Source organism: Dermacentor variabilis, chromosome 2 (assembly GCF_050947875.1).
Source record: "Dermacentor variabilis isolate Ectoservices chromosome 2, ASM5094787v1, whole genome shotgun sequence".
NCBI lineage: Eukaryota > Metazoa > Arthropoda > Arachnida > Ixodida > Ixodidae > Dermacentor > Dermacentor variabilis.
In genome coordinates this window covers 76,761,993-76,787,289 of record NC_134569.1, presented here as the reverse complement: position 1 = coordinate 76,787,289, position 25,297 = coordinate 76,761,993, and the positions used below count along the sequence as shown (strand labels likewise).

General features: G+C 42.4%; 2 protein-coding genes across 2 annotated transcripts; one reads left to right on the top strand and one right to left on the bottom strand.

Moving 5' to 3' along the window:
- Positions 1 to 2,623: 2,623 nt before the first annotated feature.
- Positions 2,624 to 17,461, bottom strand: mRpS29 (mitochondrial ribosomal protein S29). The gene is made up of 13 exons (XM_075681022.1): positions 17,399 to 17,461; positions 17,157 to 17,278; positions 16,987 to 17,091; positions 15,752 to 15,860; positions 13,590 to 13,682; positions 12,486 to 12,622; positions 11,407 to 11,487; positions 11,249 to 11,328; positions 10,965 to 11,043; positions 10,479 to 10,538; positions 9,232 to 9,345; positions 6,449 to 6,563; positions 2,624 to 2,823 (listed from the first exon to the last, which is right to left on the bottom strand). Exons 1-13 carry the CDS (start codon positions 17,415 to 17,417, stop codon positions 2,738 to 2,740), a joined length of 1,200 nt encoding a protein of 399 aa, XP_075537137.1. The 5' UTR covers positions 17,418 to 17,461; the 3' UTR covers positions 2,624 to 2,737.
- Positions 17,462 to 17,627: 166 nt separating this feature from the next.
- LOC142572131 (putative transcriptional regulatory protein OEOE_0768) lies at positions 17,628 to 21,295 on the top strand. Its single transcript, XM_075681020.1, has one exon. The coding sequence runs from the start codon at positions 17,738 to 17,740 to the stop codon at positions 18,680 to 18,682; it is 945 nt and encodes a 314-aa protein (XP_075537135.1). The 5' UTR covers positions 17,628 to 17,737; the 3' UTR covers positions 18,683 to 21,295.
- Positions 21,296 to 25,297: the final 4,002 nt, after the last annotated feature.

Here is a 25,297-nt window from a genome sequence, read left to right as displayed (position 1 = left end):
TCTACACCACAAGATGGCGCCACCAACCCAAACAGGGTGTCTACCAAGTTGACATTCCTAAACTCCATGAATTTTCCAGGTCTTCCCCGAGTGCTTTCGCAAAATTTCCTGGCACAGAACTTTGTTTCAGGTCAAGACGGGCTGACAGTATGTCGCCCAATGCTTTCAGACTCTAGTAAGCACGATAAAAAAGTTTGAATAGTAAGGATCGAGTAGCGTTTATTTTATTCAAAAAGCAAACAGAAGGGAGCGGTCAGTAAAATGCACACCGAATAAGATATTTTCGAAGAAAATGGTAAAACCCAGTGAAAACCGAGTCGAACATTCTCAAATACGAATAAAAAGGATATGCATATAGAAGCAAATATTTTCGAACATGAGCTACAGCAAGCCTATTCGCATAAGGCGCGAACTTGTCAAAAGCGAGATTCTCTCTCAACAGCTGGTAAGTCGTCAACCTCAACTGTAGTGACATATGATGAAGAAAGATAGCAACGTTGGCGAGTCGGTTAGGACACATCGTACTTTTGGTAACAGTGCAAAGGGACACGCACAAAGGGAAGAAACACGACAACACGGGTGCCCGTGTTTACGTGTTTCTTCCTTTTGTCAGTCCCTTTGCGCTGTTACCAAAAGTACTGTGTTCTGCGTACTCTCAGCCCGCGCACAACGCCCCAGTTCTGCGTTTCACAGCTTCGAAGAGTTTATTTTGGATTGGTTAGAGGGACACCTGCATCTCGGCTTCAGCCAATACTTTGTATTTTTTTTTAAGCTCAAGCTTCTTCAAAGAAGCGGCGGCACGCTTCCTTTCCCGTTCATTCTTCAATGCGTAAGTGCTTTCTGTTCTCGTCCTCCTTGCGCTGCGCGTTCGACCCACGGACCATTTGATGCATCCTCTTCGTTAGTCGTACAGTCAACGTCCGATTTTTCGGAATCCCTAGGGGCCGCGAAAACGTCCGAAAAATTAGGCAGTTCGAAAAAATGAATGTGCGTCTTTTACTGTCCTCAAGAGCTCAGGTCGTCACAGGCACATACGAAACAGCTCTAAAGACCTGCAAGTACACTTATTAGAAATATCGGTGCTCGTACCGAGATAGGAGATGGCGGGTGCACGCGTGAATAATCAAGGAATACATACTGCGTCCCGTGACAATTGCCCCTTCTCACACTTATGCTGTACCGCAATACTTTTGCAGGTGCTTCACCGTGTAACACTACCGTCGTGAGGCAAAGCTGACTTTCGGGAACCAGCTTATGCAACGCGCCGTGCTTTCCGAACTTCGAAGCCAATAACGAGGACCCCAATGTGCCATGGTGTCGGTGCCATTGCTGACAGCATCAAATTCTTTCAATGAAAACACTGCATAGAATGACAAGAAGCTTGATAGCGAACGTGGAAGCAGCTATGCCTAGCGTTGCCGCGTTAGTGGCTACGGCTGCCTGTGTATCTGCGTGCGAGAGCGCCAGTTCGAGGCGGCGAGGTAACATGGCGGCAGTGGTGGCTTTGGTTAATGCCGTTTCAGACCTGCAGTCACGGCAAAAATTTTGGGAAGTGGACGGGGAAGGGTTCTTGCGTCTGAAATTTGAGACGTGCTTATAGATTGGCTCTATGGAGTACGCGGTGGTGCTGCGAAACTGTTTGAATTAGTTAAATTAAATTATGGTTTAGTGTGCGCCCGTAAAGTCGGTCGTTGACTGTACACTGGCAACTCCTCCAGCCGACGACACGGCGTCAAAGACGACTCGCTACGATACCTATATGTGACTCGAGCCAGCATTACCGCGACTTTCGTTCATTTTCAATAAAATTCCAGCTGATTTTCCCTGATAGATGCACTAATTCCACGAGTTTTCCCCGAGTACTTCCCAGACTATTCAAAATCCCTGAGAATTCCCAGTTTTCCCGGTTGGTATAAACGCTGCGAAAGCATTTTTTTCTGTTTTTAGTTCCATTTTCATGAATCCTGGTGTTTTTCCATACGGCCCAGTATATTGCTCGTTACAAAGGGCATATTAAGTCATTTTTTTTTAGCAAATCTTGACGAATTGATGGCACATGGTTGATGTGGTAGTGTGTGACTATATAACTAGTGATGCCTTCTGAAAAGAAAACTGTTGCAAATCAGCGCAATGTCCTCTTTGGTGTCCTTGTGCTGTTAATTGAACCTTAAAGTACATAAAGGAATGGCAAAGAAGGATGGAAAAGTGTGTGTGCAACCATGTGCAGAAAGCTGCGACAAAACCACACAAAATTCAACATTGCGATAGTCCCAGGTATCTGACCTCCATGTCGGTGGGTGTGACAGAGGGGGTACTGACGCACCCATCCTTTGAACATAAAATTTTTCCTGCTTCAATTATGTCATGTGTGACATTATCCCTGCACGAGGATTACCTATACTTTGAAGGGGATGCCATGTAGCTTGCCATTTGGCATATAAACAAACCGTCAATAAAACCAGCCTCACTACTTTTCAGAGACATCATATTAATTAGATAGCTTCTCAGGTAAAGCTTCCACTCAGTGAAGCTTCTTTCACTTAACCTGCTCTGGCATCTCATGCTGTATTTTCCTTCATAGGTACAGTATTGAATGTGTACAAGACATGAATGAACCCATAACACTAGCGTCATTATTTTATTTTACATTATGTTTGATAAACAGAGCACATTCCATTTATTCATAGGTAAAAGTTTACGTGTGGTCATTCTGTCTGGCTTAAGTGACGTGCCACAGTCACCGCCACCGACAGATCCTTCCAAGTTCTCTGGGGTTGTAACCACTTAAGAATTTCAACTCAGCTTTGCCTTCTTCTGTCCAACCTGCAAAAATCCAATCAGAAATTAGGCACCGTCTATATGACTGGCAGTGGGCATTGAGCTATGTCTACAAACATGGTGGTTCAAAGCCATGTCAAAGCCTCAGAAACTCATACACCATGTTCCAAATCCTCCACTATATCTGCGAGTAACGTTTGCTAAAGCTCCCATTGCTAAGGTTTAGTAAACAAACACCCAAGAAAGTGAATGGAGGGCTAGCCACTGCTGTAGCTCTTATGGCAGAGCATCGAAAACATCATGCAGGGAGGCTCTGGGTCTGGCTCTTGGCGGTGACAGGTTGTCCTTCGGTCCAAATTTCATTTCCGTTTTTCTTATTAATTTTACATTTGATTTAAATACACACTTTTAATTTTCCCTGTGCTTTTATTTATATGGTTGCCATAACAAATAATCTTGTTCTTTAATTCCCAATTCTTGCTAAATGCTTCAATGTATGCTTCACATCATTTGTTCCATTTCAAATTCAGAACACAACACACACGCACACGCATGCACGCACGCACACACACACACACACACACACACACACACACACACACACACACACACACACACACACACACACACACACACACACACACACACACACACACACACACACACACACACACACACACACACACACACTTCTTTTATCCTGATAGCACTTTGCTCTCCAAAGAAAGCAAGCCCTTTAATGGATCTGATTAAGGTACTCAGCATAAAGAACACTTAGAAGCGGTGACGTGGCTAATTTTCAGAACTTTAGTGTATACCATGCATTACTGCAGCAACACTTCAGCCCATCTCAAGTTGAACATTTAAGACAATTTTCACTCACCAAATTTTACAGTAGCAGTGTACATAAGGATATGTGTAATTGCTAATATTATTATGATTATTACCGAACGTTTACTAATTAACTTTAAGTAATAACTTAAGAGGGCACAAACTGTGAAAGTCTGCCAGTACTCAAAGCATAACCTTCTGCTAGCAACTATGTGTGTGCCTTGCATTAATTTCCAGAAATTCTCAAAACTAGCAAAGTGCATTACTGTTCTGGTTAATATGTTTACACACTGTGCAAAAATGCAGAGCAATTAACTGGAGCAGCAATACATTTGACTGAGTTCTTATTTCTCAAAGCTGGTGCTAGAGGCAAAGTTTCTTGAAAAAAGGGTTGTGCTTTGAATATGTTGCTTGCCGGCAACCTCCCCCCCCCCCCTCCATCTCCCGAACTTTTGCACGACTATCATTACAAACACCAAATCAGGCAACTCGGATCATGAGTGGTAAATACCCCACCCCACTGCAGCCTAGCTGCCAAGCACTTCTATTGTCCCTGGCTAAATGTGTGCACATCTTTTTCCCTAGGTTCCAGCAAAAGTACAAACTGGGCAAATTGGTTTGGGCCAACCATTACTGTAGCATATCAGGACAAAGCAACAGAAGCGGGAGAAACAGCAGCACTACTCCCATCCTCATTTGTACAGTGCTATGACACTTTAATGTTCTTTAAAGGGGCCCTGAACCAATTTTTATCAAAGGGGAGAAAGGCATTTGAAGTGAAAATAGGCTATTTCAGAAATATTTTGCCGCAAAAAGTACTTGAGCATAATAGTTCTGTGGTAACACGCAAGGTGGAGAGAAGTAATTAATAAAGGGAGAAAGAGACATTCAGCCAATCGTAGCAATTGCTGCAAAGGAAACCCATACGGGTTCCTCGAAAGAAATGCCTCGCAGTTCAAGAAAAATTCGTCCTGGTCCAGGACTCGAACCCGGGACCACCGCCTTTCCGGGGCAACCGCTCTACCATCTGAGCTAACCAGGTAGCTAGCAGATGGTAGGGCGAAGTCGAATTCAACTTCCGGAAAGGCGGTGGTCCCGGGTTCAAGTCCCGCACCAGGACGCAGTTTTCTTCATCTGTGAGGCTTTTCTTTCGAGGAACCCGTATGGGTTTCTTTTGTAGCAACTGCTATGATTGGGTGGATGTCTCCATTTTCCCTTTATTAAAAAATACTTCAATGCGTTCAGAAGAAACTGAGTTGTTGGCAATCAAACACAGCCTCCGCTGTGCTCCCGTTCCTTTTTCAATGCCTTGCACTGCAAAGGCTATGGCGCAGTGGGGCATGCCCACAACGCTCCGCCTTCTAAATGTCACCGTGCGGCGCAGCTAAAAATTTCATTTTGTATGTTAACGCAGATGCCACGACTTCCACTTCTGGTGCCTACGATGCGCCAAACATAAGCCAAATTTGGTTGTCCACTGCAAGCCGCAGTGTGCTTAGCCAGTGGACTTGTGGCGGCCGCGGCATCTACACCATGTAGCCGACCGCAGCTTGATGTCAGCTGTCGGCCAATAGCAGCCGTCGAAGGGAATAACGAAATAGTGCATCTAGAAGAGTGAGAACAGGGCCTTCTGTTGAAAAGAGCGTTTGAGAGAAAGGTGACTTCGCGATCCAGTTGCGAGCTCCATGCACCACGCACACCAGCAAAACTTGGCTGAGATGTTCAAAGCAGCATATGCTAATCGCCGACTATGTTATTTCACCAAGCCCGCGGTGCGGTTCAGGGCCCCTTTAACTTTGTTGGTACTGCCACTCCTTACAAAGTAGCACATGAGACAAATGCATGCGCTTAAATGGTCCTTGAAACAATTTTAGTCATACCTAAGAGTACTGCTTAGATGTGAAGAGTAGCTCCCACAGGTCACTTTCTTATAAGAATTTTATCTCGGATGGGTGGTTAAACATTTCCCTCCTCTCAAGCTGCTGATTTTCCCTAAACATTTATTCCGTGCGGCCGTGCTATGCCCGGCCTCCTTAGGTACAGCATTGTGCAGTGAAGAGTGCTGCTTGCTTTTGGTTTATTTAACCAGATGTGTTCCCACGTCTTTTTCAAACATTGTTTTTCTCATCACTGTGGTGATGGTGGCCTCAAAATGAAGCATAAATGTAGTGGTCATGTTTACTACAGTGGGCAGTCACTACACGCTGTAGAGAGCTGCATGCACCTGCAGTGCCAGAAAGTGAGCACAGTACAGTGCTGGTACCATTACTGTTTCGGCTGCAAGAAGACATCACTGTATGCATGTGCACGCCACCTACCACTGGCTGCCATCGTCACTGCACCATCATCAACCTCCTGTCGCATCCCTTCTCACCACTCGCCTTTGTTCAACTAACCTTACCAGCCCAGCTTCTTTTTTTTTTAAGAAACTCTTTATTATAGCCCTACCCTTGCGCGCGCGCGCGCGCGCGCGCGCACACACACACACACACACACACACACACACACACACACACACACACACACACACACACACACACACACACACACACACACACACACACACACACACACACACACACACACACACACAAATTCATGTGTAGAGATGACAGCTGTGGCAAACAGTACACATTCTTAGGCGGAACTGCTGAGGAACTGCCCTATCGACTCAGTGCATTTGTACAAAACTATAAAATCATTTCAGATTTAAGCTACCTTCTTAAGCTACACATGCAAGCAAATGAAAAGTGTAATGGGGGCCACACAGAAACGAGCTCTATATGGTTTATGCCATCTGATTTAAACAAATGTTAGAAAAAAAATGAGAAAGTCTTACCGTTTGGGTTTTGAATATAACCACGATCAAGGTAGTAGTCAAGGCAACTTTCAATTTCCTTCTCACTGTATTTGGGCACATGAACTGGTATAAATGGCTCAAAAAACTCAAACCCCTGTTGGAATAATAAGAGTGTCTGGTTTGTTGCAGTAATCAAGATAACTTATGTTCAGCTACAGTGCAACAATGGAACAAATCCAGACAAGCAGGGCACACATCAAGTAAAAAATGTATCCTTACACATTGGCTTTTCGAACAAAGTGAAATTTGGCCAGCTGTACATTATACCTAAATAATTCAGTTTATCAAAATAAACTCTTATGCTGTCACATTCAATGTGATAAGCAAGGGAAGAGCAGGGAGGAATGCACCTCTAGGAAAATGCCAGCATTCAATGAATTCATGTTTTACACTATAAATATTTTCCCACAGTAAACATCATGACAACAGTACTCTATTTGTGTGCCTAAAAAGCACTGCCCAAATAGTAAAAGTGAAATACAGGGTCTGTTCTGAAAGTAGTAGGACTGGTTTTTTTTCTTTGGACGAATGGGTGGACGAGAGGCGGACTGTGCGCGCAGGATTGGTGAAGGGGGATATTGGGAACGCTGGGAAAAATTGGCAGGCGGCTCTCGGCCATTGAAGAGAGCAGGTTGCTTGTACTGTGAACCCCAGTCGAAATGCCTCGAAATGCCACGGAGAATCATGGACCGTTCACTGGATCAGTGATACATGATCAAATTTTGTGTAAAGCTTGGTAAAATGGGCAAAAAGACTCGCGACATGATTAAGCAGGCCTACGGTGATGCTGCCATGGGTAGATCAGGTGTTTTTGAGTGGCACAAGCTGTTCCAAGAAGGTAGAGAAAGAGTGGAAGATGACGACGGCTCCGGACGCCCTTCGACCAGCAAGACCAATGAAAATGTGTCGCGAGTGAAAAATTTACTGAACAGTAATCATAGGATGAGTATCAGAATGATTGCTGATGACTTAAGCATTCCTCAAACCCAAGTTTTTGAGATCATGACTGGAAACTTAGGTAGCTTGGGAGAAATTTTGCGCGAAGTTTGTGCCGCAAGTGTTGTCAGAGGAGCAAAAGGCCAACAGGAAAGCGATCTGCCAGGATCTTCTTCTTCATGTGAATGAGAACCCCAACTTTTTGTACAATGTAGTGACTGGTGACAAGATGTGGGTGTTTGTTTATGACCCGGAGAGCAAGTGGCAGAGCTCAGAATGGCACAGCCCTTTTCCCCCATGCTCCAAGAAAGCATGAACGAGCAAATCCAAGCAAAAGTCCATGCTCATTTGCTTTTTTGATCGACATGGAGCCATCCACAAAGAGTTCGTACCACCCGGACAAACAATTAATGCAGTTTTTTACGTGGAAGTCCTCAAAAGACTGTGAAAACGCATTGTTCGTGTCCACGCAGCCATCCCCAACAATGGGCGGCTGCACCATGACAATGCGCCGAGCCACACAGCATTTTGCATACTGGAGTATCTTGGCCAGTGCAAGGTGGCACCGCTGCCTCAGCCCCCCTACAGCACTGTGTGTTTCTTTCCTCGTCCATTGTCGTTTGCGCAGTTACATGATGCATTCCAACTACAGCGCCGACTTGGCCCAGCCAGATTTTTTTCTAATCCCGAGAATAAAATCGACACTCAAGGGGAAGCATCACGGACCGGTAGAGGTGGTTCAACAGGCTGTGACGAGGGAGCTAAACAGCATTCTGGTCCAGGCGTTCCTGGAGGCATATGAAAACTGGAAAACTCGTTGGCAGCAGTGTGTAGATGCGGAAGCGTGCTACTTTGAAAAATTTTTATCGTTTGTACTATTCTCATGAACAAAATTTTTTTCTAAATAATGAGTCCTACTACTTTTAGAACAGACCCTGTATATAATGTTCATTCATTCGCGTCCAACACGCAAGAACATGATGTGGCAGGTTTTCAAGAAAGCTTCATTCAGTTACACGAAGATCACTCGTAACAGTTTCTGAAGGACAAACACAAATGATGACTGCAGTTCGATTTCTTTTTAAGCAAAAGGGGATATGTAATTCAGAGCAAGTGCTGTGCACGCTTCATCTTGATTTGAAGGTAATTCTGTTGGTAGCTGAAACTTGCAAGTGCCTTTTCTTTTCACTTTCTTCACTTCATTAACCAATAAAATACAAAGAATAGTCTTAGTGCATAATAAATGTGGCAGGGGCTTCCCAAGTTAATTTTGGGCAGACCAAATGGTAACTACTGAGGGAAGTACTGTAGACTCTCTTTAAACAGAACCTCAAGGGACCAAGGAACTTGGTTCCATTTAACAGAAGTTTCATTTACTGGGAGACATTGCAGAGAGCACTGCATGAATGCAAAATCAATCAACCGTGAGGATTTTGTTTTGTTTAAGTGGCAGTTGCGTTTAAGCGATCTCTGTTTATTGAGATTCCACTGTATTTGGAACATTTAATAAAGGATTCTAGTCTTTCCCTTGTCACAAATTGCCACAAAGTGAGAACAAATTACTTTCAAAGCCTGCCACGATGCACGTGCAACAAATATTGTTTACAAACAGGAAGCAGCTAGCTTCAATACTCAGTTCAATGGTGCCTCATGACTGCAGAAGTGAGGAGCCATCTACTGGCTTCACAATGCCAGCAGACGACATCCTAGTGCTGTCAACACAGTGATATTGGTCTATTCACTGTGCAAACACCAATATGCCATGTTTCACGTGGATTACATGGGCAAGAAAATGTGGAAACACAGAGGAAGCAGGTGTGACCTACCTCAAGGCCCAGAAGGTATTTCGGATAGTAACAGGGTACATTCTCATGTGTGAATCCAAGGTGCTTCAAGGACATGGCAGCCTGATCTACACTCACGACTATGGCTGCATTCCTCTGCAAGAAAGAGCAGCAGCAACCACTCACAGCACATTTTTATTCATGTGAACATCTTATCGTGGTCTTTATGATTAATGAGGTTCTGGAATTCTGGTAAGTACATACCTGCTTACCTACAAACCCTAAATTCTTAAAAATCCCGCAGGCACGAAACCAGAAGGTGGGAGGCGGGATGGCACACAATTTTCGAAGGTTTTAATGAGCAACCACATGTTGTACGCATAGTCGTCATTAACGATTATTTACCTTTGGTTGTAGCGCACAAGCAGCAGCAAACTTGCAACAGCACAAACTGACAATCTACACACATTTTTTTTTTAGATCACAGTTACTTTTTCAGTGACTTTGTTGCCAATTTTACTAGCTTCAGGAGCTTGTCCGAACAAACCTGCTCCAAGAAGGCACACACTTTCACAATCTGAAGACCTCCAAATAGCCGGACATTGACAAAGAAAACTTTTTTGCAAACAGAATTCATTTCTCGTAAAACTTGATGAAGCATTAGTAAAATCATAGGACAAGCCTGTATTCATAAACTTCATGGAAAATTCAGGTGAGCTGTCAGGTATGCAAGTATGCAAGTGTCAGGTATGCATCAAAGTACTAATAACCTATAAACCAATGTGATTCTGTGAAAAGAGGATAAAAAACTTTTACATAGTCTTAAATTATGCACTGTCTCCTAGTATCTGCAAGCATTTACGTACACTGTCCAGTGTCCACAAGCTTTTCCAAAGAACCACAATGGAGAAATTTAATTTTATCTTTCAAGTTGATCCTACACCTGCCCCTTCACCAAACCCCACAAAATGATATTACATGACGTCAAATCAGGGCCGCGAAATAATCTACAAGGGCACCAGTAGAGTGCATTTATAGATGGAAAGCAGTCATGAAATTTCAGAACACTGCCTGTTATGGCACTGTCTCGGGCACTGTCATGCACTGTTGTCTGCTATCATCTGCATAGCAGTACAGTTACTAGGTTGTCCTATGCTTAATAAAGTTTGCATTTCTCAAAGAAGCAGATATTTTTTGAAGTTGTAAAATAACTAAAGACAGGCATCTGCTTATCGTGGACCCCCCTCTTATGGACCTTAGGACCATTAGTAAATAATCGTCATACATACCCAGTCATTCTTAAGAATTTCTTTGAAATTCCTCACTATAGTCAGGTCCTTTGCTGCAATCTGGAAAGCAATATGCTGGTTAAAAACTTTATACATCACAAGCACACAATACTTTACTGGACTTATCACATAGAACAACCATATTGCCTGTGGCCATAGACTAACATTACAGTCAGGCCTCGTTATAATGAAGTCATACCTGACATAACTATAGCTTTGTTACATCCATTATTTGCTATAAGCACATATTCGTTATGTGCTGATATTAGCAAGAAACATTTTAGATTTACTTTGTTATATCCGTGTTTATTATAGCAAGGTTTGACTGCGAGATTGTGATGCTTAATAAAAACCAATAAAAAAAGTACCACAAACAAGTAAACGGTATCTAATGTTCGACAACATGGTTGCTTCAATGTCAGCTGCACACAGCCGCACAACAACAACAAAAAAAAAAAGGGTATGAGCAGCATATGCAGCACTCACATAAGATTTATCGAGTCGACGAAGATAGGTGTCCTGCCAGAAGCTGTTGACGCCTTTGGCAATGACCATGGTTTTCATCCTTAAGCGAAGAGCAAAAATATCACGATTGATGATACAACATGCCTAATACTCATTACATAAAATGCCAAAATACATGTCCCAACTTCTACTACGTCTTTTCTTGCATGCACCTAAATGTAGAAAGTGTGAAATAAGGTCTGTTGGTCAGCTGTACAATTTAAAGCAAGAAGCCAGCTCACAACATCACAGCACAGGGGACTGACCTCCCAGAGTCGGTGTGCACCTTGATCTCTTGCAGGAGAGCAGCCATACAGCTGCATGCGTGCTTCATGCGTTCAACTCCCTGTGCATGTGTACATATTGTTTGTCATGTGACGGCCAAGTACAATGCACGTGCAAGACTTGTACAATGAGTACCCACATGATCCACTATGTTTGTCAACGGTTCTCCCTTCTGTGTAGCTTCTCGTTCAGACCAGTTGTAGGTCTGTGTGGTGGTCAGCTGCACAAAAAGAGGGAGGTTATCAGATGTCTCAAGACATTCACTTTAATGTTATTTGTCACAATTTGTAACAACGAAAGTGAGGTAAAAACTGTAGATTTAAAGAGACACTAAAGTGAAACACTACTTCAGCTTACACTCAAACTATTGTTTCAACACACAATATTTTGTTAATTTCATGGTAAGAGGTTTATTGAAAAAGAGAAATTGAAGGATAAAGGTCTACTTCTTAACTTCACACCAAATCCCCAGCGCTGGTACTTCAACGTGACGTTGTGGGTTTCAAATAATTTTCAAATTTTTGTCGTTGTGCCTCAACAAATGTTCTTGAAGCTTGCTAAGTTCAGCCCCTGGCTCCTTTAAAATACAATGTACTCCATATCTGCCTATGTATAATTAACTGGGCCCGAGCAGCTGCCGTCGAAATCCATGGCATCACGGCAGGATGGTGCAGCAACTTCACGGCGACGGCACCACACATCTTTCAGTTTCACGTCGTTCCTGGCTTATGAAGCATCTTCTCACAGTAAGAGGGTCTTTTATGGTATTGTAGAAGGGTAAATTACCAATATTGCTCAAATAAGTTTTCTCTTGTGTCCCTTCCCTTTAAGCAGCTTCACTGGCCACACCTGTAAGACGCTGGATGTGTCGAAACTGTAGTATGTGTTGCACGTATTTCTTTTCTTTTTTTCTAGTTTCGGAGATAGGACAGGGCGGCATTGTTTTTAACATAACAAATAGAAAACAAAAGCTGTTCTGACTCAGACCATTACAATTACCAAGTTGACATGCAAAAGCAGTGTCACTTGGACATGGTAACACGCTTTTTCAAAGCTTAATGTTGAGCTCACGCGCAGAAGTGATACCAACGGTAAACCAGCAGTTTGGTTGAAAACAGTGCGGTTCTGCATATGCAATGGTCACTGCGCCCAGGTGCTGCGACAGCATTGTAAAACAGAATAAAAGAACAGCAAAAAAAAAAAAAAACATTCACGTACGTTCAGCTCTTTCAGCCGTGCAGCATTGAGGACTCGAAAATTCTGCATCCAGACGGCTGCGTCAATAGGCGAGTCCATCAGAGCTTCATCACTTGCATTCTGGGCATTGTCCTTTGGCCTTTTGACCCAATGGGCAGCTGCAGAGAAACAGCCCAATACAGGAATACTCTCCCAGATGAATTCCTGCCACCAACACACGCACACGCACACACACACTGAACATAGCTCTGTAAGGGGTGGTTTAACAAAGGTTTAACTTTGCAAGAGCAAGTCACTCTTTTTTTTGTTTGTTTTTTTCACACACACTAACTGACAGTGTACCAAATCAACCCTAGTAGTATCACTCCTGCCAGAGCCCTATATGGCACCCTAGTCACATTGTGCCCTTTCGATTGTGAGATGTACCGAAACAGCTATAATACAAATTACAAGTTATTTCTACGACCAATGTACACTACAGTGTACTAATGACAATATCAAGCCAACACTTGCTATAATCACGTACTGTTTATAACTCAGCATTAGAAGTACGGCACAACTGCGCTACAGAGAAAATTAGTGAGGCAAACTACAAAGAAGCACTTAATTATAAAGCAAAACATTTAAACATAATGTGTAAAGTGACTGTTGTATACAACATATGAAATCTTATGCTGTATACAACAAAAGACTAACTAGAGAAATAGGAAATGGGAGCATTATGTGATGCAATTACTTTTCTATTACTACAAATATGTAACGATTGTTTTTTTTATCGAGATGTATTGTATGTTGGCCACTTCCATTTTTACTTTTCACTATTACTAAGTACCTCGTTTCTAGTTCCTTTTGTGGTTTTTTTCTTGCGATATCCTCTCCACATACACACACACACACACTTAAACACTACTCCTTCCTGAACTTGTGAGGACCAGTGAATGCCAAAAGATTATAACGAAAAAAAAAAGAAACTAGAAAAGCTCACGTCTCAAGTACTAGTGCTTATATCCAATAAAACAGTACCACAATGGGTTCACTGATCTCCACCTTCAATGATGAACCACAAGTAATCCTTTCATACATACAATAAATGCAAGGTATGCCAACATCAAGCAGAATACTCACCCCACTCTTTCGAAACAATAATCCAGTTGTTCACCGCTGCATAGTGCAACAGATGGGCCTGTGTGAGTGCTTTCCCACAGCCCATTTGGCCATCTTGACGATGCTGTCAAGGCTTTTTTTTCTTTTTCCAACTTGGCAGTTTACTTGAAATACCTCAAACTTCTCCTAATGCATGTCTCAAACACTAATAAATTTCTTCAAAAAGAAACATAAAAGACAATAAAGCAGTAATCTGAACAAATTAAATAATTTACTATTGCTTTCTGCATGCAGCTTCAGTACGTCACAAAAAAAAAAAATTCATGTCCCGCAACTTTATGTGCAACAGAGCTGCTAATACAGGTTCAAGTCAAAATGCAACAATCATGCAATTCTTGTTATCAGATGATGTTAAATGTCATTTCAATAGGCCGGCATCTTTGTGGTACTTTCCACAGTCTCCAACTGGCCAGTTTTCAACCAGCACATCCGCTCTGAAAATTATAGGTATAGGGGAGGCACTGTACAGCGACATAGGTTGTTAGGCGATTGGAGCGCAGATTAATATGGAGTTTTGAAAATGAATGATTTACCTTTCACAAGTGACAGTCATCTATATATTAACCTTCTGCATTAGTTTATGCTAAAAATTGTGCCCTTATTTTAATGCACACCCCAACTTCAGTCAATCATTAAAAACTTCACTTAGAATATAACAGAAAGAAAAACATCTTTGCAACTTCATCAGGAAACAGTTATAGTTTCTATCTCTATCTTCAATTTATCTTCCACCAATCTGCTTGAGGAGAACTGTTTAGTCAGTGAATTGTGTTCATATTACAAGATTTGGAAAGACAGATGAATAGATAGCATGAGAAGAAAATTTAGGCACCAGTAGTGTTTGAGCAAAAAGAGAAAGGCGCTACAGAAGCGATTATTGTTACAAGTACGCCCTACATCTAGATAGATACCAGTGACTTTTCTTATAAGGGTCTTTGGGGACAATACTGCCATAGACGTCAGACGATGAGTGCCAAAGAAATACAAGAGTCTGTAGTGTGAAAACTATCACAAAGATATTACTCTTATGCACACTTAAGGCAAAAAGTCAGACCCCAACCCCTTCCTCCCTCACTTGCCCTTTCAAGCTGTATACCAGAAAGGATGTGCCATCATGTTTCAGTCCTTAGATGATCATTTTAACAACTTTAAGAGTAAAAAAAAAACTAAAATGCTTTTGAGGTGCTGTAGCATCTCAGTCAGGTGAACTATGCAAGGATGTATGCTAGTGCATTACCACAGCTTTCGACATGTTCATTAAGGACACATCAATAAATCATATTGGTGTTTTACAGTGCCGAGGGAATACACAGGTGGGAAAAAAAAATTTGCACAATCTGCAATCGCAAGCCAAATTGAATTCTTGCGCCCTCTGACAATGGAAGTGCTTGGTGTTGAGCAATGGCACTGCACATGTGCACATTTAGCGATTGTGTATCCGCCAATGGTGCAACATCGGGCACTTTCTGCAACCGAGGGCGCAAGAATTCAGTTTGGCATGCGAGTGCAGATTCTGCAAAATTTTGTTTCCATATATACATACACATTTAAATGCATATGACAAAGAAATTTTGCATTTAATCTTTTAAGTTGGCATGTGGTAATTCTGCAGTGTATTGTCTAGTAAAGAGCTGCAACCACAAGTGGAGCATTGCCTATTTTTGAGCATGAGTAAAGCACATCAAATTTGATCGAACTGTTACATGAAGTTGGTTAGCTGGCAAATACAATCCACAAGCAAGACTTGTTCTTTTTTTTTGTTATACTGCACTGCGTAACAGTTATCCGACATTTAACAACCAAGTACAGGGGTGTATAGATGCATACTGATTCTACCACAGCTCCCATAATGTTGCTAAGCTAGCACTGTGAATAGGCATTAATGTCACATTAAACTGATTGACTGACCTCTAGCTTATTTATGGTCATTGTGTAAGCCATGACTTGGACAACAAGGTGCTCACGTCGTCATGCAAATACTCCCTGTTCTATATACCTCTGGAGCTTGTACCTCAAATCCATACACCTAGTACTACTAGTACGCTAGTACTGCAGTGCACAAAAAAATGAAATGATACAGACAGCACTTTCCCTTCGTTCACTGAAATGCCACATGTGGATACAAAGCATGATCCTTAGGGCCGGGAGAGAATAGTCGTATGACTCGATGTACGACTTCACTTCAAGAAATGGCTGCCGCACCATGATGGACATCTCTGCAAACATTTCACTCTGAAATTAACGCAAAACAAAAGTTACAACAAGGTCTGCACTATGGTCATTTAACCAAGGTCTCCTTATTTTCGAAATGAAAAATAGTATTTCACACACAGGGATAGCATGGTCATGCACAAGAAATGTAGAGCGCGCAACATTTTTGTTTTGGGCCTCTGAAAGATGCAAGTTTTGAATGATGCACGCAATCAAAGACAATAATTCAGTCACAAGTTATGCACATTTCATCTAATAAATAGGGCTTGTATTTCCGTACAGGCACCATATTTTTGACACAGCAGTGAGACTACCGGCAACTTTTTTAAATATAATGTCCACATTAACAACGTTGAAGAAATAAAACGAAGGACACCGACCAACATAGAAGTGCTAAAAAATCAGAAAGATGTCGAAAAGAAGCGTACAGTGTCGAATGCCCTTGCCGAGCACACGGATGCAACGGGCCACAATATAGACTGGGATCGCTCGAGAATTATCGGCCAAGAAAGAAACCAAAAATCGCGTCTGTATCTGGAATCACTGGAGATCCAAAAAACACGTCACACGCTTAATCGAAATGAGGGAACCCTCCCCCCGTCATACACGCGCTGCTTACGTCACATTCTAAAGCATACATAAGCTTCCATGAACCTTCCGTCATCCCATTGTGAACAAGGCTTCCGTAGCGAAGCCGAAACGTCTTTTAAAAATTTTTTTCATTTTTTAGCACTTCTATGTTGGTCGGTGTCCTTCGTTTTATTTCTTCAATGCTTCATCCCGACCAGACGGGCTTCCGTCGAACCCTCGATTTCACATTAACAACGTGCTGTTGAAAGTACGACTTTTCGCTTTTATTTGCAACTTGCTGCCATTACAAGTTTCCTTCCCCACTTATCTCTTTCTTTTTCTTTTTATGTACGATTGACCCAACATATATAAACTAAACTAAACCCGTCTACCTGCACCCCCTCCCCCTTTTTTTTAATTCCTACAGCCGAGTTCTTCAGCCTTCGTATCCTTAATTGTACCTCTGCTTCTTCTATGTTATCTTCGCTTGCGAAGTCGGCACGTAGTGTGCGCTTTCCAGAGAACCACGCATCAAGAGTCTTTGTACGCGCATTGTATGTATGCACAAAGTTCTTACCAGCACCTGAAACTTCTTCGGCACCTTGTAAACTTCGAAAAATGATTTCTGTACATGTTCAGGAACTGTGTAGAACTTCGCTTCGTGATCGATGGTGTGATTTGTCTGCAAGAAAGCGCAAGGGTGTCATCACTGTCCAGCAAAAGATGATGCGCATAACGCAGCCTTACAGGATTAGACTCCAATGTTCTGAAGTGAGGAAAATTATTTTCAGGAGCAACAGCGACTTGAGTCGCAAGACATTTTGCGCACAAACGCGCATGTCTCCCTGGTTTCGACCGAAGCAGCAAGCCTTCAAAGAGAAAAAAAGAAGAAAAGAACATGCCGCGTAAACTCGCGGTCGCAATGAATTACGGCGCTTCGTCGGTGAAATGACGGGGAAAATTATTGATTTGATTTCACAGAGACTCACGGCTGATTTTCAGAGCCATGCTGCTTGCAGAGCGCCGCCACCTTGCCGCCACTACAGACTCATGCGACCTCTATTCTTGGGTTTCTTGTTGGTGTCATTGTTTTTTTATATCCTCTGAATATTATTTTTTCAATTAGCAAATTGTTTCAATTTTAATTTCTGAACTTTGAAGTATTTATATTGATTATTTTTGTTATCGTTTTGGTTTTTTTTAGTTTTAGGAGTTCCTGTTCCGGTTCCATTTTCTGCGTGCACAGTGACTTGTGGCCGTGATAGGAGTGCGAACTGCTGGGCTGAAGGTTTTTCTTTGGCGATTGGTATATCACATTCTGACAAACCATGCTCGCCAACGCTATTTCTCGACTGCCCTTGAATGTCCTTCGCGTGACTGAATCTCCGGTTGCTCAATGCTTGGTGAGAAACACAATAAGGACAGCACATTCTCTCGCACTTGTGAGTACCTCTTGTGCCGGCGTGCCGGCGCTAAATCGCCTCTTTCGGGAACCACGGGACGTCGCCGGTCACATTTGGGAAAGCCGACGTTACGCGGGGCACAGCCACTGGCAAAACGTCCGTCACATCAAGGCGGCCAAAGACGCACATAAGATGTCCATGACGGACAAGTACATGCGCCTCATCGAAGTCGCTGTGAAAGCCGGCGGTGGGAGCACAGATCCGAAGTTAAACCGCGCGCTGGCGAATGCGATCGAGAATGCGAAGAAAACACAGGTCGTATCCAACGCGAGCATCGAGCTAGCGATACGACGGGGAGCAGGCATTGACAAGCCGAAAAACTTGAAGAGCGCAAACTATGAAATCGTTATGGAGCATGGTGTGCTGCTTGTTCTAGACGTCGAGACGGGAAATATAAGCAAATTCGGGAACGAACTAAAGCAGATCCTCAAGAAGCACACGTGCAGACAAGCGCGAGGTGTCAAGGAACAGTTCCAGCAAAAGGGCTTCGTGCGGGTCTCGGGTCGGGAGGACGGCGGCACCTTGGACCCCGATACTGCTCTTGAGGTGGGCATCGAGCACGGCGCCGAAGACGTGGTCGAGATCGACGGCGAGTCCAAGATGTGCGAGTTCCTATGCCACCCTAACGACTATTTCGCCCTTTCTAAAGCGCTGACCTCCAACGGCTACGTGATAGCCGAGTGCGGCCTGAAGTTCGTACCCCACGTACCCATCACTGTCCCCGAAGAACACTTGGAAGTAGTTGGTAAACTTTGCGACGAGCTTGAGGGACACTCCGACATCGTCGCGGTTCACACTAACATCGCGTAGCCTTTATAATGAAAGATGAATCTTAAATATGATGCAATCTAGGAAAACTGGTTTGCAAGGAAGTCGTGTACATAAAGCTACTACTCATTTCATTAAGAGCAGTGTGCTGTGTTGTTGCGTGCCACCTCCTGGGTACATTTACACGTCACGGAAGAATCGCCCATCTTGATCTTATTTAATTATTTGTGCCTCAATAACTATAAGCGAAGGCTATCACAAGGATTCTGCCATAAGTTATGGGCCAGTGTTCAATTAAAAACGTGGGCTTGTTGCACACTCGTTATACTCTTCATCTACATTAAGGGGCCATAGTTTTCGTAGAGAAGCGTATTCATAATTACGCAGTAGGTGATTGTGTGGAAAGAACAAGCGTGACTGGGGAGAGATACACTGTAGCTCAAATGATTGCTGCATCTGACCACGTTAATATCTGTTCAGTCTTGTCCAACTGTGCTGTAATATCTAAACTATTATTTCATAACATGCTGTGCTGTAATCAACTGCCTCAGCTGCACAGGTTTTGCTTTGAAATTTAATGTTTCATTCTAGAAAGCATACCACAACAGGACTGCAGTAAATGCAGAGAGCATTGTGGTCTGCAGCAGCATGCCATTTCAAGCTTCTTGAAATGCTACAATATTTTCTACAGTCTATAAAATTAGAAGCACCCTTACATGTATTTCCATGCTTGTCACTTTAAACTTGCACATGCCTTTCACATAGTGCCAGCAGGCAAGTTTTGTGATGTGCTAATAAAGAAGGCCTCAACTAGGCAACCGCAAACAGTCGAAAATATTTGTGCTGCCGCTAACATTGGTAGCCTCTCCCCTAACGGTGTTTACATATTTTTGTTAATTATTTTGCTTGTCACTATGATTACGAGGTTGCTAGGGTAACAGCTCCTAGCCATTTTTCTTAACTTTCTAGCTTTAAACAACTTAGCTATGCATGCAGTATAGTTGATCTGCCTTTCTGGTTCACTGTACAAGAAGATTAACATAAGATGGTTGCTCATGTTTAGTAAAATTGTGCTTGGGTTATAGGCACTAGCTGCACAGTTTCTCTTAACTTTTGTGAGAAACTGACCACACCTTCACCAGAAGCAGAACACACTTGATGGCAACGGGCATCAGAATAAAAGATGTCTTGCACCTGTTGCTAAGCTTTATAAAGAAGGTGCCATCTTTGGCAGAAGCACAACCTAAGAGTAAATTAAGTGTTGCAGTTGCTACACTTTACTGATGTGTGCAGAAGTGCAGAAATCAAAAATGCGCTGTGTAATGTCACTGCTCCGCCTTTACTGGATAATTCACAGGAAACGACATCCTACTTACATTCAGTCGTTCTTTTGCTCTTTCTTTGTTTTTGTTTTTCACGTGAATTGTTATGTGTCCACCTTCAGTAAATATCTGTACCATGACATCCTTGCAAAAGCTATTCAGCAATGAAAGAATATGTCTGCAAGCAATAATATTCAACGCAAGAATCTGAACTGTTCAGTTTGGTTTTTTGCAATAGTGAAATTAGATTAGAAGGTATGCAGGGTCTGTCCTGAAAATAAGAAGACTGAGTACATAGAACACACTTTATTTGACAAAATATTTCAATACACTGAGTATTCTTCAAAATAAGAACCTCAAGCATCGACAGTGAGCCCAGTGAGTTTCCCACTGTTTTTAGGCATCTTGGAAGTCCTTATGTAGAATCTCATTGAGCACCTTCATTGTGTCCTTTTGGACATCTTCCAAGGTGTCATAACGGTGTCCTTTCAACGTGTAAGTCATCTTCAGAAACAGGAAGAGGTCGCGGCGAGAGAGTTCGGGGCCATATAGTGGTTGAGAAAGTGTGGTGATGCCTTGCCCAGTCGAAAACTCCCTGACAGCAAGCGATGTGTGTAATGTTATTGCGGTACAGAACCTGTAGTATAGCATTTGCTCCATTGTTCCAGTTGCTTCCAGCATTTGCTCCATTGTTGCCGTAACGCAGTGATAAAATGGGCACACTATCAAGGATGCCTACTTGCTACACCTGTTCAAAACCAACCGAGCCTGTCGTGTTGCAAAGCTGAAGGTTCCCCCGCCGCCGGTTTCCCGGTCATATGTATGTACATGCAATGCCACAACTTGTCTTCTTACTATTAAGACAGACCCTGTATGCTGATGAGGTGTTTATTTGATCCTTTGGATTCTCTGTGCCCTTTAATGTGAAGCACTATTTGCCTCCTACCAGACACTTTGAAGTATGAAGTAGGTAGCATGAAGCCCCTATATCCACTTGCCACTATCATTATTGCTAAGTAGTGCTTACCCCTTATGTATGCCGCCCTTCCCCAGCTCGTTGCTCACATGAGCTTCAGCCTCGGAGATTTCTGCTTTTACTACTGTTGCATGCATGCACCCCTACATAACAGTAGCAGAGAATGTAGGTAAGTGCTCTTTTTTTGGCAGAAATAAAAGAAATAAAAATTGAAAAAATGCTGAGGGAATGAGCATGGAGAAGGAGAGTAAGTTGGCAGTACTTAACCGTGTCAGCAGAAACGTTTATGGAGAGGTTTTACATAGGTACTTGTCTCGCCTTCTTTCAGGCCTCTTCAATAAAAAGCTGTAAGGTGAATCAACGTGGAGTTGAAGTCGATGAAAGACAATAGAGAGTTCTAGATTAGGGGGACGCAAGCGTTGGGCCCTGCTAGCGCTTGGGGCTACGATACTGCACATGCGCAGACCCTTACATCGAAGTCTACGCATGCGCAGTACCGTGGCCCCAATGCTTGTGGCCTCCTAGTCTAAAGCTCTCTGTCTTACTGGGACATTTGATCAATGTCAACTAGAGGTTGAACTGCCTTCCAACTTTTTGTTGCGAGTTATCAGTGGAATCATAATCACAATTATCGTATTCGTCACATACCCAGTGGCACATGCCCAAGTTGGCATCAAAGAGGTTCATTGAAAAGTAGCACATGCCTAGTGACTATACCCAGTGGCACACCCTCGGCAACCCCAGGGGCCCTTATATTTAGACTGCACTCTCTCCAGGATTGGGCTAACAAAAGAGGCTGGAAACAGATGAGAAACAACATACTTGATACGAATAAATGGCAGTAACTCGTCAAGGAAAACATTGTATAGTATATATAAGTGTACAATGATGGGATCAAACTTTCTCTCCCAGCACAACAGCCCGATGAACTAACCATTAGTCTACAATTGCATGCATGCTTCTCTCATGCAAACGCCAACTGGCTCTTTGGAATGATTGGTACATGCATAATTTTGCATAGCGCAAGCATGTACATGCACCAGTTTTCGTTTGGCCTCAGGCCCATAATTTTAGCATACAAGTAACAGTCAATGTTACCACTGTCTTTTACATGCATCAGGTCACATAGCAACTTATAAATAGTAAGAATGTATCAGTTCCTTCCAATGTTCCCTCATGGCAGCCAGTGCTTTGAGGTGCCGCATTAGACTGCACTGCCTTTGAGATGGGCCCAGCTACCGCTAGGCATGTATAAGGTACTCGTACAAAGTACTTAAGATACCAAAAAAATTTTCCTCAATAGAGTACTAAGTACCTAAATTGCAAGAGTATCTGAAGTAGAGTAGAAGATACTCAGAAAAGTATTTAGTTACTTTCAAGATACTTTTAAAATACAAAGCATGGCACAAAAAAAAGAAAAAGAAGTTGTGCATCACTGAAAAGTCTTATTTTGTTAAACAAAGCAAAAGGCTGATTTACAAAAAAAGTTTGTGTTTACTCATGGAAAGAGCTACTTTTAAAAATTTGCATTGGACAGTTTATCCCTCTTCTTTTGAAGGATATTGTCACACTGAAGAAGACTATGCAGGACTAGCAGACTAGATGAGGACGAAGTTGTATGGTTGCTCCTAGCTCATCCACAGCTCAGCCCAGTTTACAATTACACTATATCCGGAATCGGCCCACCTTACTGGACGGGGCAGGCTACAACTACTCGTCAAACTCTGAGGTAGTAGCCAAGTAAAGCTTTGCTTTAATAGACTCCATCTTGTGGTTACTACTGGTACGTAGCACTCGCTACCTTGGGATAATAAAAGGGTGGTATGCCTACCTTTGTGCTCTGATCTTCCGTGTGTATGACTAAAAGGACACAGGGTCATAGGCTATGATGATGGCCCTCACTACGACTGTTCGAGAAATTCCAGTGCATGTCATGAGCCAAGTTGTTAATGAGGCGATGCACTTCTGCAGCTGCAACCAGTCAACTCTGATTGAAGTATATTGAAAAGTAACCTAAGAGTAAACTATAACATCAAAAGGTAATTAAGTTCCAGTGTTAAATATTGTTTTGCAAAAGTATTTAAGAGATACCAAAATATGCACAAGGGTACTTAAAATACAGTATGTATCTTGATTAAAGTATTTAAAATATGTATAAGTCTGGCTAGCACTATATAAGTGCTGTGTGACATAGCACCACATTAACAGTAAAGGTTATGTTGCATCGCCGGAGTACAAGAAATCAGTCATGTCATCATCTTGAAGCTGTCATCACACAGACAATTGCTTGCCTTACCCAAACACGTTGGCCGCTAGCAACGCTTTGCAGACCCCAAACGATGCTGGATAGCCACCTACCTGCAGGATGCTTCGCATAACATTTAGATTCCTGCAGCACGTAGAAGCTGCACAATTTTTTCTGAAGCTGTGCAAGAAAGTATATAAGAACTATGTGGCTTTAAATTTGGTCAACAGCAATGGCTCAACACTGCAAGATATTTGGCAACACAGCCACAGAAAGAGTTGTTTCAGTTCTGTGTTACATGCTGCTGATCAGTGACAATAAGAGGCACAGGTTAAAGAACCTGTTGACTCTGTCGTGCATGATGGTTAGCAGTGGTAACGACACTGACATCTTTATCTGATTTTTCCCACGAGTCTCTTCTGTACTTCTCATCAGTCTTTACTGTTACTGAGGCTTGCTGCTTCTACTTCTGGGAAGCAGCAACTTTCTGGCTCTACAGTGATGCCTGTGGAGCGCACATCTTTTGCTAGCTCGGAGAAAGCTATGGTATCTCTCTTGTATACGAATGTGAAGGCAATGTGCATGATGCTGAAGGAAAGAGTGTTCATCGCGAGCAGCGTGAGCATACAAAATTTAATGTTGCACAATATTTGAGCAAAAAGAAATCTTGAGGTGTGAAGTTTCATTGGTAGTTCAGGGAACCAGCCGATATTACAGCAAGATGGGTACATGTCTTCACTGCAAAGATCTCTATAGCTCTGATTATTCACAACTATTTGTATTAATTAATTTTTGTGTCTCTTACCATACATTTTCAATAATTTTGGATTTCATTACAGAAACAGGCGATTGTGCTTGACGAAGTTGAAGTACAATGTTTTATAAAATTATGGGGCTTTATGTGTCAAAACCACTTTCTGATTATGAGGCACGCTGTAGTGAAGGACTCCGAAAATTTTGACCACCTGATGTTCTTTAACGTGCACCTAAATCTAAGTACACGGGTGTTTTCGCCCCCATCAAAATGCGGCCGCCATGGCCGGGATTCGATCCCGCGACCTTGTGCTCAGCAGCCCAACACCATAGCCACTGAGCAACAACCACGGGTGAAGTACAATGTTGACTTTGTGAACTTATAATATGGAAAAACATGATTTGCTACAGGTAATGAGTACACAATGAATGCATCGTACTTGTACATGGCTGAAACCTGGAGCCTAAGGTTTCAGAATGAAATTCAAGGCAATGCAAGAAGCAATGAAAAAAAAAAAAAAAAAAGACAAGGTCCTGCACAATTATAATGCACAGGAGCAAGGCAGCAGGCCTCAGTTCATTGTGAAAAGTACTGAACACCGTGATACAAGCCTTTCTTTTCAGCTCTTTGCAATACCAAAGGATTTCGAAATCACAACATAGAAAAAGGGTTACCAGTTTTGCTTGAAGTTGGCATACTTGCAATAGATCAGTTTCCCTAGAAATCATAGCAAAAACAAAAAAGGATGTGCCAATATGAGCGTCTTCAATAAATAGCACTTGTGATTTTAATGTGGAGGGGGACATCTCCAGCTACAGACAGACAAGTTAAAGTTTATATTCTCAAAGTACAAAGTTTGGTCACTGCAGCTGCCAAGCTTTCTTTGATGTCTGTTGTCTGCTACTTTCATCAATTCCTCATAAATTTGTTGGCCCTTCAGGTTTTCAAGTTCTTTCCAGGCTTGTAGAGGAATACAGTTTACTGTTCCGAAATTTCAAACTCAAAGTATGACCAGATAGACATCCTAGTCAAAATGAAAAAAAATTATCGTGATGCACAGATTATAACCAGTGGTCTTTGGGAGTAACAGAAACAATATAGAAAAGAATATAGCCATGTGCAACAGCCATGTGCCAAGGTGGTCACAGCGGGCAACAGGCAGACAATAGAAGGGCATTAAAAGAGGGCCTTTGTCTCAGTTTGTTTATTTCAGCGAATAATCGTTATCATGACAAGATATAACCACAATCAACTAAATACACAAATTAGTCAAAACTTTATTGACAAGATTCATCCTAAATGTTTTAGACAAAATTGTGCAAAATAGGTTGTTCGAAAAACAGAGCTAAGTGCTGCCTAA